Source organism: Marmota marmota, unplaced genomic scaffold, assembly GCF_001458135.2.
Source record: "Marmota marmota marmota unplaced genomic scaffold, marMar, whole genome shotgun sequence".
Lineage (NCBI taxonomy): Eukaryota > Metazoa > Chordata > Mammalia > Rodentia > Sciuridae > Marmota > Marmota marmota.
The window spans coordinates 7,123,512-7,141,350 of record NW_025999998.1 but is presented as its reverse complement, the minus strand read 5'-3'; the positions used below and the strand labels follow the sequence as shown (position 1 = coordinate 7,141,350).

General features: G+C 35.9%; 1 protein-coding gene across 8 annotated transcripts in view; it reads right to left on the bottom strand.

The window, feature by feature from the left end:
• Glis3 (GLIS family zinc finger 3) overlaps positions 1–17,839 on the bottom strand; it is a 432,619-nt gene that overhangs the window by 86,730 nt on the left and 328,050 nt on the right. For all 8 annotated transcript variants that reach the window (XM_048806835.1, XM_048806840.1, XM_048806842.1 and 5 more), the window contains 2 exons: positions 15,778–15,939; positions 11,657–11,767 (listed from right to left, as the gene is read on the bottom strand). In XM_048806835.1, the coding sequence (XP_048662792.1) occupies positions 11,657–11,767; positions 15,778–15,939 (273 nt within the window). The remainder of the gene's footprint in view (positions 1–11,656; positions 11,768–15,777; positions 15,940–17,839) is intronic.

Here is a 17,839-nt window from a genome sequence, read left to right as displayed (position 1 = left end):
AGAAGATCTTAGAAGATGGAAAAATATACCCTGTTCATGGATAGGCAGAACTAACATCATCAAAATGGCGATATTACCAAAAGTTCTCTATAGGTTTAATGCAATGCCAATCAAAATCCCAACGGCATTTCTTGTAGAAATGGATAAAGCAATCATGAAATTCATATGGTAAAATTCTTAAAACAACTAAATGTCTAAAATAGTAGACTGATTGAATGAAAGGCAATATATCCTTAAAATAAAGCCATTAGTAGTATAGCTGCTGACAAAGCAAAATATTTACTATATCCTATGTAGTAAAAAAAAATAAAAGTAGAGATACCCCATAATATGTTTATATATGACATAAAAAATACATGGGAAGATGCACCCCATTGTTAAGCCATTGTGATTCATTGCTATTCTACAATAAAATATTTTAACATCACAAATCAGGGTGTGTTATGATCCATGGTGTCTTTGTTCCAAGGAGTGTACATATATAGTCATTGTTTATAAAAATATAAATAATTATGCAATTTTAAAACGAGGATAGACTCTGAGCATGATGAATTACATAAAGCTCCTCCACTACCTGGTTTGTTAATGGGGAAAATGCCTAGGGAGAAATGTTGGAAAAAATAATTGCTGGAGGTAGAATAGGAAGGAGAATAAAGCCCAGGACAGGAAAGAGGACAGCAAGAAGGCTCACCTAGCTAGTCAGGGAATTCAAGGTCCTAAGCTCAAACAAACTCTGCCACCAAAGACACTTGCAAATATGATTATAAGAGCATGCCGTGAGAAAGTACAAAGAGATAAGGCCAGAAAATGGAGAAAAGAGATATCCATATCCCAAATTTCAATAAGGCAAAATAAAGCCAAGTAATGTATGAAGCCAAGAAAGGAAGAGAAGAAAGCTTAAAGTTGATGCATGGAAAGACTCTAGAAAGAATTACACAATCAGTAAGCAGTAAAGAAGGAAGAAAGTCAGTAGGAGCAAGGACTGGGTTATGGAAAACAAACAGAAAATCATTTCCTATTTAGATGCCTTTAAGGAAAGATGCTACACAGGATGAGCCTAGTATTCACAGGATATTTAGCAGTCTCTCATGGCAGCATTTTGAAAGACTGAGAAACCTAGAACTGATGCTAGCACAGCTGGGTGTAGTCACAGTGAAATGAGCCACTGTATCTAATGAATACTGATTAATGGAATATGCCAATCCAATTAATTGCCTTTTCCCCTCAATCCCTAATTCATCCCCACATTACCACCATCATTACCTCTCTGAATCATAGATCTGACCACAGCCCATGTTTCACATCAGAGCAGGGTATAGAAGGCCCTTTGACATCAATTCCCTTGTCAGTCTTTTCAATCCCAGTTCTTGCCTCCTCTATGTGTCCCCTTGCTGAAACCTTGTTCTCTAGCTGAATAAAACAAAAAACAAAGAAAGCAATGGGGTCCATATGCTTAAAAAAAAAATCCAAAATCTGGATAATAAGAGAAAACGGTGGAGAAGCAGGAGTGATTGCAGCATTTCTGCAAGCATCAGCGAAGCCTCAATGGAAAATCAGCAGCAGCCATGGAAGCCAGAACTCCAGCATCTAGCAGGTGTTTCAGGAAGGGTCGTTTTGTCTCGACATATCAGACTCGCTAAATAATAACACTGACAACAAAGGCTGTCTCACAAGTTAGAAAGCTTAAAATTACCTGAAGAGGCTTTTTAACATCTTTTGGGATTTTCAAATGTTATTTCCTTACTAGGCTGCAGAGTACACAAGGCGACACTTAAGGGCTCTTTACAATGCGGATGTGCTAGAGTTCTACTGCAGCTATGTCCACAGCCGGCCCTATGTAGGAGCAGGGCAGCAAACACCCATCCTAAAAAACCTCTTAGAAAAACAGAACCTTCTATTCCAGTTAAATGAATAGCCTTAGTGAGGCAACTACTGTCTTTTAACAGTTAACTCAACTTAGTCCCTATTCTACAGAGGACTCAGTGAGCATTTCAAATGTCACATGACACTTTGTTGAGTTTGTAAAGAGGGCTCTGGATTGAGAGTGGAAGAATAATCTTTTGCCAAAATGCTGTGTGGAACGCCAAGATTGCAAACAGTGTGTCAAGACTTAATGGATGGCTTTACATTAGGCAGTATTAACTAATTCTGGCACATAATTCTGTAGACCTTTTGGCTCATAGGAAAGCAGCATACCACCTTGGCCATCATACTTGGCTCCCTTCCCCTCCTAAACTTTCTCATTCCTCAGGAATAAACTGAAGAGACTAGAAGTAGTAATAAAAGTCCTGAGTCTAAAGGCCAAAAGAATAAAATAACATATACATGACTTTGAAAGGTCAAAGCATTAAACGCAGGCAAAACAAGACCTTTTTTTTTATTAATATTATCACTATTACCACAACCACTATTAAACTATCAGAATCACAGAGGCTGAACTGTACTTGTTGAACAATTCAAATGGTGACTGCAGAAGGCCCAAAAATCAATTAGTAAAATTCCCCAGCCCCTCAAGGAAGAAGGCTAAGTCAGCTGGGGCCAGAAAACAAACCAAAAAAATCCCAACTCTTTTTCCCTTTAGAAAATGCTTGCTTTTATCTGCCTTTCACCTCTTATTCCACTAATTAAACGCAGTTTTCTCAGCAGAAATGGAGGGTGGTGAGCCCTCTCCTGTGCATTATAACCCCTTCTAATAATAACCCACATCTTACTACCCGCTTGAAAGCCACTGTTGCCTCCTCCAACGCCGAAGCTCCATCTATATGCAGGGCTGCAACAGGCACTGTGTACAGACTGCCTCACTAATCACTAAAACAATCTGAGAAGATGGCTGATACTGTCCTGATTTTACAAATGAGAACCTGAAGTTCAGAAACATGAAGTCATCTCTCAAGGCTTATGTCATTAAAATAAAAAGTAGGGCTGCGAATCCAGCCTCAAAAGTCCAAATGCAAAACAACAATAAAACAAAAACCTACCAGATAAGTCAACATGGAAGTAAATGTGGTAAGCCTTTGGCCAGTTTAGAAAAGAAAATTCAGAAACAACCCAACAACATGGCATAAAACTCTTCAGCCTGAAATCTAGAACCATATATGTCTCCCACTCATGTAACAACAGGTATGGAAGAATTGACAAAGGCAGGGACTTCCAACCCAAAGACATACCAATTTCTGGATGAAAACAGGCATTTGGTTAGTCAGGTTGTCTGACTCAGATTTTAAAACACATAAATATGACCAGAAATGTTTTTCTATGTAGGGAAAAAGCAAAGTAGATATATAATCAACTTATAACCAATACCATGATCTGTTTCCATTAATTTTTTTCAATGGCTAAAATCTTTGTAAGGGGAAAATTAATTAATGGAAGAATTTGGAGTAGATTACTATCAGCTTACTCAAATTTGAACAATTACTTGTCTTATCTTAAAAACTCTTAATGGATAGCATGTATTTTCAGTAATTATAGCTAACTTTTGGGGCAAGTATAACATGTCAGGTACTACATTAGATGTTTTACCATCATCTCAGTTAATATGATACAACTGACACTGAATTAACAAACTTTATATGATATAAAGTTATGAAAGAAGAACTAATTTATAAGTTAAAATATTACAATAAACTTGTATGGTTGTATAAATTTTCTGATACTGTAATGCAACATATAAGTTACAAATACAACATATCCACTTATTTGCTTCAAGAATGATTTTATTTCACTCTCCCAGCACCGTGTCTTTACGTTGTCTTGAATATGCTTGCTCTGAACAGTCAACATTACAATGAAAGAGAATGAGATCAGGTCTAACTAAAATAATTACTTTCCTTCTGCTTCCTAGTGAGAATACTTTTCACTAATATAAAGAACAGTTTGGGGTTTCCCATGCTCCATTTTCATGTGGCTAGTGTCACCTTCAAAATACAGAAAACTCAGTTAAAATTTAACATAATAGATTTCAGTGACAGTCACCTTTTTATGTGTACTTGGCCAGTCTACAGTCTCTGTTATTCAACAAAATATTTTCTAATCCAGGTATTGCTGTGCAGGTATTTTTAGATGTGATTAACATCTTCAAACAGTTGGCTTTGAAGTAAAGGAGATTATCTTTGATAATGTGGGTGGGCCTGATCCAATCAGTTCAAAAGCCTTAAGAGCAGAACTGAGGTTTCCCTGAAGAAGAAAAGATTCTGTCTGTGGAATGTAATTTCAGCGCCTGGACAACCAAACTCAGAAACGAGGAGCTCTGGTGCCATCTTTATTTTTCTCTTCCTCTCAGCCCTGGCATTCTATATCTATATTCTATATCTTACTACTTTCTTCATTTTCATTCCAGCTGCCAATACTTTTGTCCAAACCTTTATTAGGGTATGTAAAAGTGCACATAGCACTAGTTGGTACAATTGCTTCTAGTCTGTTTCCATTCTACACTTCAATTCACAGTCTACAAAATCAGCCTGCTCCTTGTCAAAATCCAGCCTTAACATCTCTGATGGCCTCAAGGGAAAGAAGCATATCTTACCATTTTTGTATATCCAAGCATTTAGCAAAATATCAGACACATAGTAAATGTCGAATAAGTATTTGAATAATTTGCAATTCTGTATCAGTAGAAGTTAATCCTCCAGGGCACAGAAGCACAGAATATCCTTAATTAGGCAAAGTTTCTTTCTTTTTTTTGGCGGGGGGTGGGTGGCGAAAGTAAAGCCAAGTGAGAAAATCACAATGTATCTTATATTTCTTTAAGCTCAGAGTCTTCATTTTAGAAAGTCTGAAATCTATGGAGCTTCTCCCCGGGGAAAATGCATTTTGCATATCATTTCTGGGAATTCTTGAGCTTCCTAAAACCCATCTATTCATGGACTAGTCCCTATAGTTTATGAACACAAAGGGAAGAACCCCTAGATAATCAAATATCACATATTCGAATTTGATTTTAATTCCCTCTGGTTTGGGACCCAGTTTCCTTTCCTTTGTCTGGACTTTTTTTTTTTGTAGCACCTGCATTTTTAGAAAGACAGGCTACAGTAATCACTGAAAGATGACTCCACCTACAAGAAAACTATGTTGTCAAGAAGGAAAGTATTTCCAAGGACACTGTTGATCTGCTGTCAGTCACAATAGGTTTTTGTGGATGGCAGACATGTAGTATAACAAAGCTTTCTACTAAAATAGATCCCCTTTCACCTCCAGGGCCCTGTGCTTGCCTTTCAAGCTAGCTATGAAGGTGGAGAAATGGAAAAACCAGGGGAATGTAACCTAAGTCACAAAGCGATTTGTGGCACTGCTTAAAAGAAGCCCATACCTCCGGATGTCCAATCCAAACACTGGTCTGAGACACGGCCACCTGCCCAGTATCCACCAAGAAAACTTTCTGCATTAGGCTTATCCAAGCCCTTGAGTGAAGTCACCCTGAAAATAAATCTTCACAGCTCAGAGAGCCAAGATACAAACAAATGGAAAAATATTGCCCAGGGATATCAAAGACAAAGCTCAACTGAAGCTAAAAAGGGATGACAAGTGAGAACTAGCAGAGAGAACAATAATTGCACAAGGGGCTTGAATGCTGTGGAAGTGGAGAAGAGCAGATACCAGAGAAGGGCAATGGTGAGCTGCATCACGGTATCTTAGGACACTATATTTAGGCAGGTGAGAGATTGAGCTAAATGCTTTTATTCCAAAATGAGTTTCATTAAGAATGCACAAAATTTAATAAGAGATAGCGAGTGAGAAGCTTAGAAGGATTCTGTCAGTCCATCAATCAGAAAAGCAATTATCAAGGAACTACTTCTGTATAGTAGGTGTGCTAGGCACTGTACAACCCTAATGGCTCATTAAAGCACTTGCTACCAGGTCCCCATTCTTTATAATGGTTGGCCAGAACTATGCCAAATACCCACATTTTAACTTTTCTTTCTTTCTTTTTTTTTAGGAATTAAGAATTTTTAGGATAGAAATAAGAATTTTAAGAATAGAAATAAAACTATCTTACTATATATGACAAAGCACTGGACTGTATTCAAGAACAATATAAAAGCCCACTGATTTCCATTCTGTGGAAATAATAAAACAAACGATCTCATTTCTTAACAATCTCTATCATTCACACAGGAACTATGTGCCATGTTCTAGGAAGAATTGCCTTTCAATGTTTCTGCTCAGCTCCTCCAAGAGGCCTTTCCAGACCATCTCCCTCAATAGAGCCCTCTTTGTTAATGTCAATATAAATCCCCTCATGGTTTCCTTGCTTACATGTAGGTGACTCATTTTCTGTCTTTTTATTATTAGACTTTACCAAGAGACTGTGGCTCTTCAAGGGCAGAAAACATGTCTGTCTCATACATGTTTACATCTGTGGGTCTAATTCAGTGCCTAGCACAGAATAGGTGCTTAATAAACATTCACTGAATGGGTCAAATGAAACTTTATTCGATTGTGTTTCTCAAATAATTTACTAGAGCAATAGCTTGATGAGATGCTCTGGATGACAAAGATCGGCTTCCTTGTGTAATAATTTGGGGCAATGCCTAACATTATCTTTCTTAAGGAATATTGGTATATCCAAGATTCTGAGAACTATTGCAGGAAGGAAACCACTGAATACCATTTTTACTGAACTTATATGAAATAAATGACTTTTAAAAAGAAATGTCTAGCTTGGCACAGTGGCATACTCCTGTAATCCCAGTGGCTCAGGAGGCTGAGGCAGGAGGATCTCAAGTTCAAAGCCAGCCTCAGAAAAAAACAAGGCACTAAGCAACTCAGTGATACCTGTTTCTAAATAAAAAATACAAAATAGTTGTGGCTCAGTGGTCAGTGGTCGAGTGTCCCTGAGTTCAATCCCAGGTACCCCTCCCCGCAAAAGGAAATATCTAATAACATCTTATGAAATGTGTTCCAAAGGATATACCTTAGGAAACAAATTTCACCCTAAATAAGACCCTGGGTCATCTCTCCAGAGATGGTGGGTGTTATACTGTATTTACAAGGGTGGAAAGAGTTTTTCTGATGACTCAAGAAAGGACTTGAAGCTTATTCTAATTCACTGGTCACTCTCATTGACAACCTTCCCCAATTTTTTCAAATGTGGAGTTGGAGTCTCAACTCTTTTAAAATAATTCCCATCACTCTGTAGCTTTAAAATGCTCTCAAAAGCAAAGCTGGACTTCTATTGGGCTTTCTTAAAATGCAAACTTCCAGGTAACCGGTATCAAGTTCAAATCAGTATTACTGACCTAGGGTTAAAGTTGAGATTACTTCTTTCATTTAAATTTAATAAGTGTCTTATGACACTTCCAAGGTGAAATAATAATTAAATTTAATAGCACCACTATTTTTACTGAAAAATATTTGTTTAACTAAAGCATCTTCCTGTGCCTTACTTGAAATAAGTTCCTCTTAACTCAGGCATCAGGATATCTAGGTATGTGTCACCATCATTTTGAAGTGTGATGTAAGTAATTTGTCACCAGCAAATTGTTAAAAGTACAGAATTTTGTGACTCATTTTTTTTAAAAGAACATTGTGCTGCTTGAACATCTTCACTACAATAGCCTGCTTCTCACTTACTTGCACTCCATATAATTTTGTAAATGTGAGAGGAAGGGGTGGGCTAGTTCTTCCTGAGATGATATGTCTGTGATATGTGCCTATTACTAATGTTCTGCTACTAGTGGGAGTGGTATAATTTATTTCTGAGCAGAAACAAGAAAGAAAAGTGAAAAGGCATTGCAAAATCCATTAAGACACCTGATTGCATACCTCACTTGTGCATGCCACCTGCCATATAGACCATGACAGAAAACAACTGATAGAAAAAGTGAACCTCATTAGTCCTTTTAATACATGCTTTGATTCAGGGACAAATATTTTTTTCACATAACTTTTCATAAAGCAAGGTGAACCTATGTGGTACTTAATGATGTTGTTTATAGTTTTAAATATATAGAGAGAGGTGTTGTCTCTGAACAGATTCCAAAGAATTGCCAGTTCTACACGAAGAAAGTTGCATTAAATAAGTGACTCCACCTTAGCCAAAATGCTATATAGAGCTGTCCTCTAAGTCAGAAATATAAATACATGCTGCATTCACACACATTTCAAATGCTAAGCTTGGTTTATAAGAGCCTGCGTTGAGGTCATAAGATGAAAGTCATCCACCATGGCAAACCAAAGGTGAATGTGTAACAAATATTGAACAAATCACACTTAAAGTTCGGGATCTTTGTGGAAGTACAGAATGGATGAAAGATTCCTATTGCCTTTAACTTTTGGCTAGGCATTCTTTGCATTCACTTTTTTAAAAGTCCATTTTGATAACGGGCTAGATTTGAAGGAAACCCCTTTTATGACACTTCCAAGGTGAAAATGAAAAATTCTGATAAAGCTCACAGCCTTGAGGAAAATTTCAAGTGGCTTATTGCCTTAGTTTTCTCTTATTTCACTCACTCATTATCAGACAGAATTGGAGGACAGGTTCTGTCTTTGCTCTATAGGCTAAATTTTATTCTCAGTGGAGACCATTGCTGGTGACTTATGTCTTTCGCTACCCATTTATCTGTGTAGGTCTGTTTCAGGGGACTTGAAAACTGCAAAGTGCATTCAGTGGAAGAAGTCTGTACACTGGCTGATGGAATGTGTGGGTGTGCATGATTTATGCAAAGAGAAAAGTTACTCTCTGCATGCAATGAGCCAAATTATCCCAATTCTTTTGCAGGAGGAGAGTTTCTTTTTTCCATCATCATCTTTCTTTTTACAGCTTGAATAATGTTTAGCTGAGCTTTCAGGTTCTTCTTGGTTTTCAATAGGATCTGTCAGGTGTGGGAAAGGGCCACATGCCCGTGGCTAGAATATCACTTATGAGTTCTCGGGCTCTCCTGATATATATTAATCTTATGGCTATGGATGCTTTGTTGCTGGCCCTGATTTCAGAGTAGGGCCACATAAAGCCGGCAACGTTAAGACCAAAATAATGTCATTTAGTGTCTAGGGGAGGTTAAAAAGAGGATTAGAGGCAGGCAGGCAGGCAGGCAGGGTATATTAAACAAGTCCGTGACTAACAGGGTGTGACAGAAAAGAGTTTTATTCTTTTCAACAAAATAATTCCCTAGGGCTGGGACCATTACTCCACTGTGCCTTTATCACCTTGGAATTTTTATGGTTATTTTTGATGAATTCACATTTTTGTAAAGGCTTTTTTGAAATGATGCCAGTTTTCAATTTTTAATTAAAGTCGTAAATAATCTTAATTCTGCCTTAAAAGGTTTATTATTTCTTTCCTTTTTTTATGATTACTGCCAGGAAATATTTCAAATACCAAGTCCTGATGTGAGTAAGCAATTAGAATCTCTCCAAGGTCTAGTAACAACATTGTACCATGTAAATATAACACACTAGTATATCGGTGCAAGATTCAGAAATGTGGATTGACTGATTTCTGGTTTATTAGCAACTGCTTCTCCTGGGAGGATGTTTCCTCTTTTTGTTGGATGGAGCAACTTTCATCATTTTGATTTCCACAAGCTAATCCATCACAGATTCATAAACACATTTTTAAATAAAAAGGCATGTTAAAATTTGGAAAATAAACACTGTAAACTTGTCATTTAGGTCTGGGCAATGGAAGTCAACCAAAGCCATTTCAACCATTTGTAAGAAAACAGTGAACCTCAAAAGCTAAATCATTTGAAAGATAACATCTCACTTTACATAAAAAAATGAAGAACCATAATTTTGACATGAGATGATAATATTACTTGAAAATGTATCCCCTGTCATCTTAATTGCCTGTTGAAGATTGTCAGTAAATTATCAATAAAATTATATTTTGTAGTCTCAAGGTCTGTTTTTCTTTTTCAATTAGTGTTTCAAGAATCTTTCACATTGTCAAGACTAATTTTCCATTATAATGAGGCTAAAACATATCATATTTGAATTAAAAAAAAATTTCTGAAAATATCCCATGCTATATTCTATATCTGACACCTAATGTTACCTTCTTAAATTTAACATCATCTTGCTTATTTGTTTAGATATGGGACTAATGTCCTTGCTCTGTCCATGATGATCATGTTACATTCTACACAGGTGCTTTCCAATCTTACTGATAAATTTGGTATTACAAGTGAAGCCTCACAAATTTGGGACAACCTGTTTACAGACAATGTCAGTCTTAGAGTAATAACCCTCTCATCAAAGAGGGCTTTTTTTAAAAAAAATGTAATTTGTTATTTCAAACGTGTAAAGTGTACATGGATAATGACAAAAATGACACTGATCCTACTGAAAGTACTTAATGATATTCGACAATGGTGTGTTATTTTAAGATTAAGCATCATCCTTCCAATTATATTTACATTATTAACATACTTAGCAGTTTCATTGTTTTTCTAAAATTCAAGAATATATCCAATCCATGCCAAGTGATCACAGATATCAATTTATTAAGATTACAAGTAAGGAAATTTTAAATACATCTCTAGAGAAAAAAATAACTAATTTAGAATTTGATTTACAAGATTGGGTTTTTATGCAATTAAGTATATCTGTCAAATCCTCCTAGCTGAATATTTTTCTAACTCACAGGGAAGAGGTCACGTTCTTTCCATGTGTGAGACCTTGGTTGGCATTGTACTAACACCTCTCAAGGCAGAAAAAATTCACATCACAAAAAAACTACAGAACATTTCCAAACATCACATGTTAAATTCCTATAAGCCATGAAAGAATGGATGCAAGATTTCTAACTAGAAGCCATGGTACCTAAAAACCCTTGCCACGGGGTTCAATCACTTGAAATAAGTTGAATCTTAAAATGTCCTTAACTTTGCTATAAATGGCCCTTCAGTGAATCAGGTGTCCATCTCGATACAAATGAAACACTCAAAAGCCAAGGTAGCTAAATATGTTTTCTGCTGTGGACAGAGGATACTAGTTTGTTCAAAAACATTTAAAACTCAGTTACTAGGAAACGCCTTGAAAGAAAATCAGCTCCCTGTTGCCAGTGGTGTTGAATCCCAGAGTGCCAACAATGTGTGGCCCTGCATGAGGTCAGAAGAGCAGGTCAGGGACTGGCTGCTTGTTCTTTAACATTTATTTCACATTGGAGATACTATGATTTTTATAAACTTTGCAAATTGCATCCATCCTTCAGTGACATCAGAGTGACTTGGATTTCTTTTTTTTGTTCAGATTGTCATCAAGAAGTTTTCTAAGCTTAACATGAGGAATATTCTCTTCTTTTCCTAGAAATTCACCTACCTTCTTTATTAGAGCTATAATGATTTCATCCAAATGATCATTTATGGAAAAAACGTCTCTCCAGAAAGGATTTTTGTTGTATTTTTCTTTAGCCATTTAAACTTAATTTCCACAAAAGCCTTTTGTTACTTACTAGTTTAGATGATTTTCACCAGTTTTCTCTGATTCCTATTATACAAGCCTTCCCCAGAAATTCTTATCTGGCTCTATCAGCTTTGTAAACCACAGCCTTGCTATTACTTCATGGAAGACTTCCCTCCTCAAAAGAGTTATATGCTAAACCTTAAGCATGTTAAGAAGTATAAAAATTTCCAATGCCCTGCAGAATCTCTAAGTTCTGCAAGAGTCATTTAAATGTGCTTTTTCTGGCTTGAAAATTTTCTTTTAAAATTACCTTTTTCCTTGCTTGTTGATCTTTGGAAGAATGTGCCTTCACATGCTTTCTTAGGGAACTTGGGTCTGTGTAGCGTTTGGTACATCCTGGAATTTGACAAGCATAAGGTTTCTAAATAAGAAAGAAAGAAAGAAAGAAACAGCTGTGGTTAAATCATAAAGGTAACTGAGGAAGGTTTTGCTCAAAGACTATTCAGAGCATGAACTGTTACCAACTGATTGATGCAGAATGCTGGGTAATACTCATACATTTTAATTAGAAAGCCCAGGACCTTTGCATCATGGTAAAGGAAAGAGTAAACTCTAGAACAAAGAGATGTCCTATCCTTGATGGCTTTTAAGAGATTGCTTTAGATTGCACTCTAACCACAAAACCTCTTGTGGCATTTTTTAGTGTGGAAATTATTAGTAAGCATCTCCAGTCATACTTACAGTTATGTTTCCCTGAGAACAATCTTTGGTACTGTCAGAAACTAGTAAACACATATTCTTTAAGGGTTCAGGTAAAGAAGCTGTAGAAAAGTCCAGAAAAGACTGGGTATATTTCAGAAGAAACCTGATTCAGAAAGAGGGAGAGAATGAAGAAGGAAAATTAGTGTAAAGTGAGTAAGAGACAGTAGGTTTCAAACAACAGACACGAAAAATCAGTCAGAAGGGCATTAATGTTATTAGTTGCAGAGCAGTCCTGGTGCTGAGCCTGCATGAAGTGAAAAAGCCTTTGGCTGAGCATGATGGGAACATGAATTTTGGCTATTCCAATTCCCCATGCTCCTGAGAGATGTGCAGTGTGGAGCCCAAGTTGAGGTTCTGTTTAATTTTTCTATCGTTGGTGCTTGGTACATAACACTTAGGAATGAATGAGTGAATGAATGAATGAATTAGAACACTTCACATCCCTTCAAGTTTCAGTATCATCACCTACTATTAGAATAATGACAAAATTTTTATCCAGGATTTTAAGACTATGATTCTGTGGTTGCAAGATAAATCAAAACCTTCTGCTTATTCCAAGAACTGAAAAAAAAATAATCACAGGATTAACTATGTTTGTAAGATGTATTAACTGTCACTGATCTACTTAGTATCTCATCAGGTGAGAGATGAAAGCTGTGCCTACATGATGTGAATATAAGAAGGAGAACTGAAACCTTGTCTCTAAAGTAGGATTCTTGCTCTAGAAATCTGCTTTACTACGGACAAAAAATTAAGTAAATTTTTCCCTGTTCATGTTGTGCTCCTGTTTTCCTGTGCATGCTTATCATTTTGTGGACCAACGGTCACCTAGATTAAATCACTGGCCTTGCTGGAAGCAATAGTTAGGTTTTGCTACTTTTTTTTTTCACAATTTTTGATTCTGAGAACAAAGTAAAATCATGAATATATAATTTAATTTGGTGCATCCCATTTGAATTCTAAGTCTGATATCTGATATATTTGATCACTGACCAACTGACTGACTGAATGAATGAATCACCCATCAGCTCTCATGCTTGTAGAATGTGCTGGGTGCTGTATTACATATTAGGTAATCTAACAATGAACAAGGCTTTTAATACCTCAATTTTTACAAAATGGTGAGCCAATTATTGGCTAAAGTCATTCACCAATGAGTTTCCACTATATTAATGAAGGTTTCTTAAACTTGGGAATCTCTTCTAAGATGGCTTTCTTGAACTAGCCTTACCTACTCCTCCTTGGCTTTAAGGGAACAAGTAGCCAATATCTTATGACCAAATAAGTTCATGCTTTGAGTGTGACAGAATGTTTCATGTAAAAAGGCTTTATGAATATTAACATTTTACAGAAACCAATGCCACTATGATTTAGGTTCATCATGTCACTCTGTATCTAATTTTGAGATGTTCTTGGAGAAAGCCTGAATACACACCCTTTCTCCCAGATGTCCTTGACTCTCTCCTTATTGTCTGCCACCTGGGACTAGAGTGACAAAACAGCAATGCCAGGAACTTGCCTAAGTATAATACTGTCATGGTTATTTGATCTCAAATTACCTAAGCCTTAAATGGTATGCTACACTTTATTAAACTATATATTTTATTATTTTCTACTTGTACTGAATAATTACTTACCTTGCTTAGATTTCAAACAAGGAAACAGAGAAATGAATTAATAAAACTCTTCAGGGTTAGATTAAGAACTCACTAATATTTATGGGAAAATCATTATCCTATGAGTAAAGAGTCCCCTTAGTTGAAGAAAGATAGCATTTGCATAAGGAGTAATTAATGAAAGAGAACAGGGATCTAAATTTAAATTGGAAATTCTTCAAGCAAATACAGTTTGCTTTTTAAAACAAGTTGTTTAATTTCTATATATTTTTAAAGGGCTTCCCAATTTGTTAAATGTACTAAAAATTTAAACAGGAGCTAGCTTGGAAAATGATAAATGAAAAATGAATAAATGAAATGAAAATGATAAATGAAAAGGAAAACTGATAGTTCAAAAAGATTTAATCAAAAAAGATTTTTTTCATAAAAGTAAAAACAGCTGAGTTGGAAAAGCTACTGCATGAAACTAAAATCATGAAAATTTATTATGTTAGGAGCTTTCCTCAAAAGTTTTTAAAAGAGATACGTTTTTTTAAATTCTGAAATAATTTCTGAAAATGCTCTTTGTTTGATTAGCTAAAATTAGCACCAAGCAGAAAAGGGTATTGTAGAACTATAACACTCATTCTCACAATAGTTCTTTCAAACTATAGATAACTAGCTAGAGTAGAAGCAATTTCTCAAGACAATCTTGTCTCATGAATGTTCATTCTTCCATGATAAAGTTTAATGACAAATTGGAAAATTTATTGGATTTGACCAAGACCATTTTAGACACAACAAAATAGGGCATTTTAACATAATTTATTCTTTTTTCCTTTTCTACTTTAAAAAATCCCACTATTCACCACATTTATTCATTTTATATCCTATTCTATTGGCCCTAAAATCAAAATTCAATTCCACTAAAGCAGAGAGGGCCCATCACATACTAATTGTTTCAACTGTATTTCAGATATTTACTAGGCAAATTATCATATTTACATATATTAAGAGGGAATTCTATTTAGAAAGGTTATGTGACATATAGCTAAAATGACTTCTATCAATATGACTAATAGAGACTAATATAAAATTTAATAAATATGTCAACTATAACATCAGAAGAATCTTAAATATGTATGAGAAGGTGTGTAGAAATAACAGTATCTTTTCAAAATTCAAACTCTGGTGTAGTTTAATAATAGACATCAGAATGTTAACACTGAGAAAGTACTGTCATGAATACATTATTTGCAAGAATGAGGGATAAGAGATCTGTGATGTGTATAATACATTTATCCTGATGGCTTTGTTAAGTGAAGCAAAATTACATAGGTCTACCTGGTCTCATGTAAGGAAAGTGGCATCAAAGCCTGAGAAATGCAAAAGGAGAGCTATCAACATAATTGGAAAAATAAAAGACAAGAGTTACAGAGGGAAGGCATTTTCCAATGAGCAAAATGTGGCAGCATTAAGGGAGTTAAGGCTGTAATAATAAAAGTCAACTGCTCTCATGGGGTTGGTGTCAAAGGATATATGGCTATTAACACGGAGGAGGCATGATGAGACTCAACCCACGGGAGAGATTCGCTATTTCTTTTTAGATTGCTTGAAGGTGAAAATACCAGGTAGTTTCTAAAGCAAAAGGCCAGATTCATTCTCAAACCATGCCAGTTCTTACATCAGGAGGAAAAAGAACCCGGGTCAACAAACAAAAACTACACCTTGTATCTCTAGCAATAGCATGTGTTGTCTATTGTGGTATGCCGTGATATTTGAATATTTATTTTAATGTCCCATCCTCTGGGCTAAAATCTTCTGCAGGACAGCCCATCAACTGCTTCTGTTTTGTACACCTCCTAGGAAGTTGTAACAATTAGGATAACCTGCAACTACCAAAAGTGAAACAGCCACACAAGTCTTCTTTGGGCACCCTTCTGGGTTCCACTGCTGCCCTTGGCATGTCCCTATAACCTGCAGTCCACAAAGCAAACACTTCCACCTTCCCACTATCAAAATGGTACTTCCTCACACCCAGGCTGGAAGATGGAAAAGTGCCTGTCATTCTTACAGTGTCCAGATGCGTTCTCTGGTGCTTGGCACGGTCACTGGAGTTGCTGAATGCCTTCTGACAGCCCGGATGCTGGCATAGATATGGTTTCTCGCCAGTGTGGCTCCGCAAGTGAATCTTGAGATTTTCAAGCCTTGAAAAGGCCTTCTTGCAACCTTCAAACTGCAAAAAAGAAAAAAAAGTTTTGGTTGTTGAGGACCTTGAATGCTTGAGTCTGGGGAATGGAGTTGGGGAGTCCTTAGTTTGTACTTAGCCTAAAACAATAAAATGAAATGAAATCCAAACAGTAACAAATATTACGTCTAAAAATATCCATATGTTTATGCAAAGTGCACTTTTCCACTGAATATACATGCCACTTTCTCTACCAGATTTGGGTCCTGAACTGATTTCTGTGATTACTTATGTCAGAGAAAATTCACTGTGAGCCATCTGGCTCAGTTAATAAAAATACAGTAATGTGTGTCTTAAAGATTTATTAAAAAATTAACACACTTTTCCATTTCCAAATTGGTCTAAATTGAAGGAACTAGAAAGGAAGAAACTTTTTTTTGACAACAAATAAACTAATGAGAAAAGTCAGAGTAAAGTATGAGAATAAAGAGAGAATTGAAGATCCAAGAGTCTAAGATGAAAAAGCACATGTCCACCACAGCAACATGATCAGAAACTTCCTTAACTATAAACTTGTAGGGGTTTTTTCAACTCCCCAAAGAGTGACCATGTTCACATGCAGGGTGATGTCAAGTTAACCAGATAAAATTCTTAACATGCTTTCAAAAAGGAACAAGAAAGCAGACGACTCATTTAGCACTAAATCATTTTCCACATGAAGTAAGAGCTTAATTTTTATTTGTATTTTTTAGAAATTTTGTTATCCAATTCATAAAGAGGAGAAATAAAATGAAAGGTTGGAGAATTTCAACAAATGCGTCACAGGTTTCCAATAATATTTATTGACAGTAACATTTACTTAATGTCTTCTGTGGGAAAAATATCAGCTCCTATTTATTATTACAGGGCCAAAGTGATTCTAATCCTTAAAGTGACAATCTAATAAAGAAAATGTGTTAGGGAAAGCCTATAAATGAATCCTAAAGGTGAGATGGGGATTTATCTTTTAATTCTCCCTTTGGTGCTAAGCCCTGGAATATTTATGTTACTTTGACAGTTTTAATCCCATTTGAGTTCCCAGTGGAAGGGAAAGTTCAAAATATAGGAAAAAACCTCCCAGAACAAAGTATAATATGTTTAAAGCAATCAAGAAACCTCACTCTTTAGAGGTGAATGTAGGGGGAAGCATGAGATAAGAAACAGCATAAGTGATGGAGATTAGATCAGGATGGTTTTCATTCAAAATTAGCAGGGATTACTTAGTCTTTTTGCAGATTCTATAAACATTCTTGGTTCTTTAATTATTAAAATAGATGGTGGAAGACATTCTTCATGAGGGTATGATCTACAGCTGGCCAGGTTTTTGTGATTGATTGGTATTTTCACCTTTAACTAAAGGATGAACTAAGTAGAAAAAATAATCAAACATGTCATAATTCCATCTATTTAAGTGGTTCAGATTTTGCATGCTGGAGTATTTTAAGGAATTTATGAAAGTTGCACTTATTTTTGATTGAGAGTTATACATGTTTCACAGACATATGTTGGTTTATTTCAATTTTGATATTTTGCTTAAAATAATTTTGGTGTTTTCCTGATTTCTATTTCACATAAAAATAAATTTAGACTGAACGGAAGATGAATGCTGACGAAGCCAAGTGCTTTTTCAGCAGTGAAGGACATATAATGCCATATCGTTAGAGGAGAGAGGACGTGAGGGGTTTATTTCAGTAGATTTTCAATCGGGTCTCCTGTTTAAGGATAAAGGGGACTCAAAATTAATTCTCAATTCATAGCTGAGAGGTCTCTGCTGACCAAACCCTTTTTTAAAGGTTCTCTTTGAATGACAACCAGAGCAAACTCCTGGAGCTCAGTTTATTTTACTTGGAATCACCTGGTGGACCACACTTAGATCTGAAATGAGCCTGTGGTTTGGGACAGGCCAAGC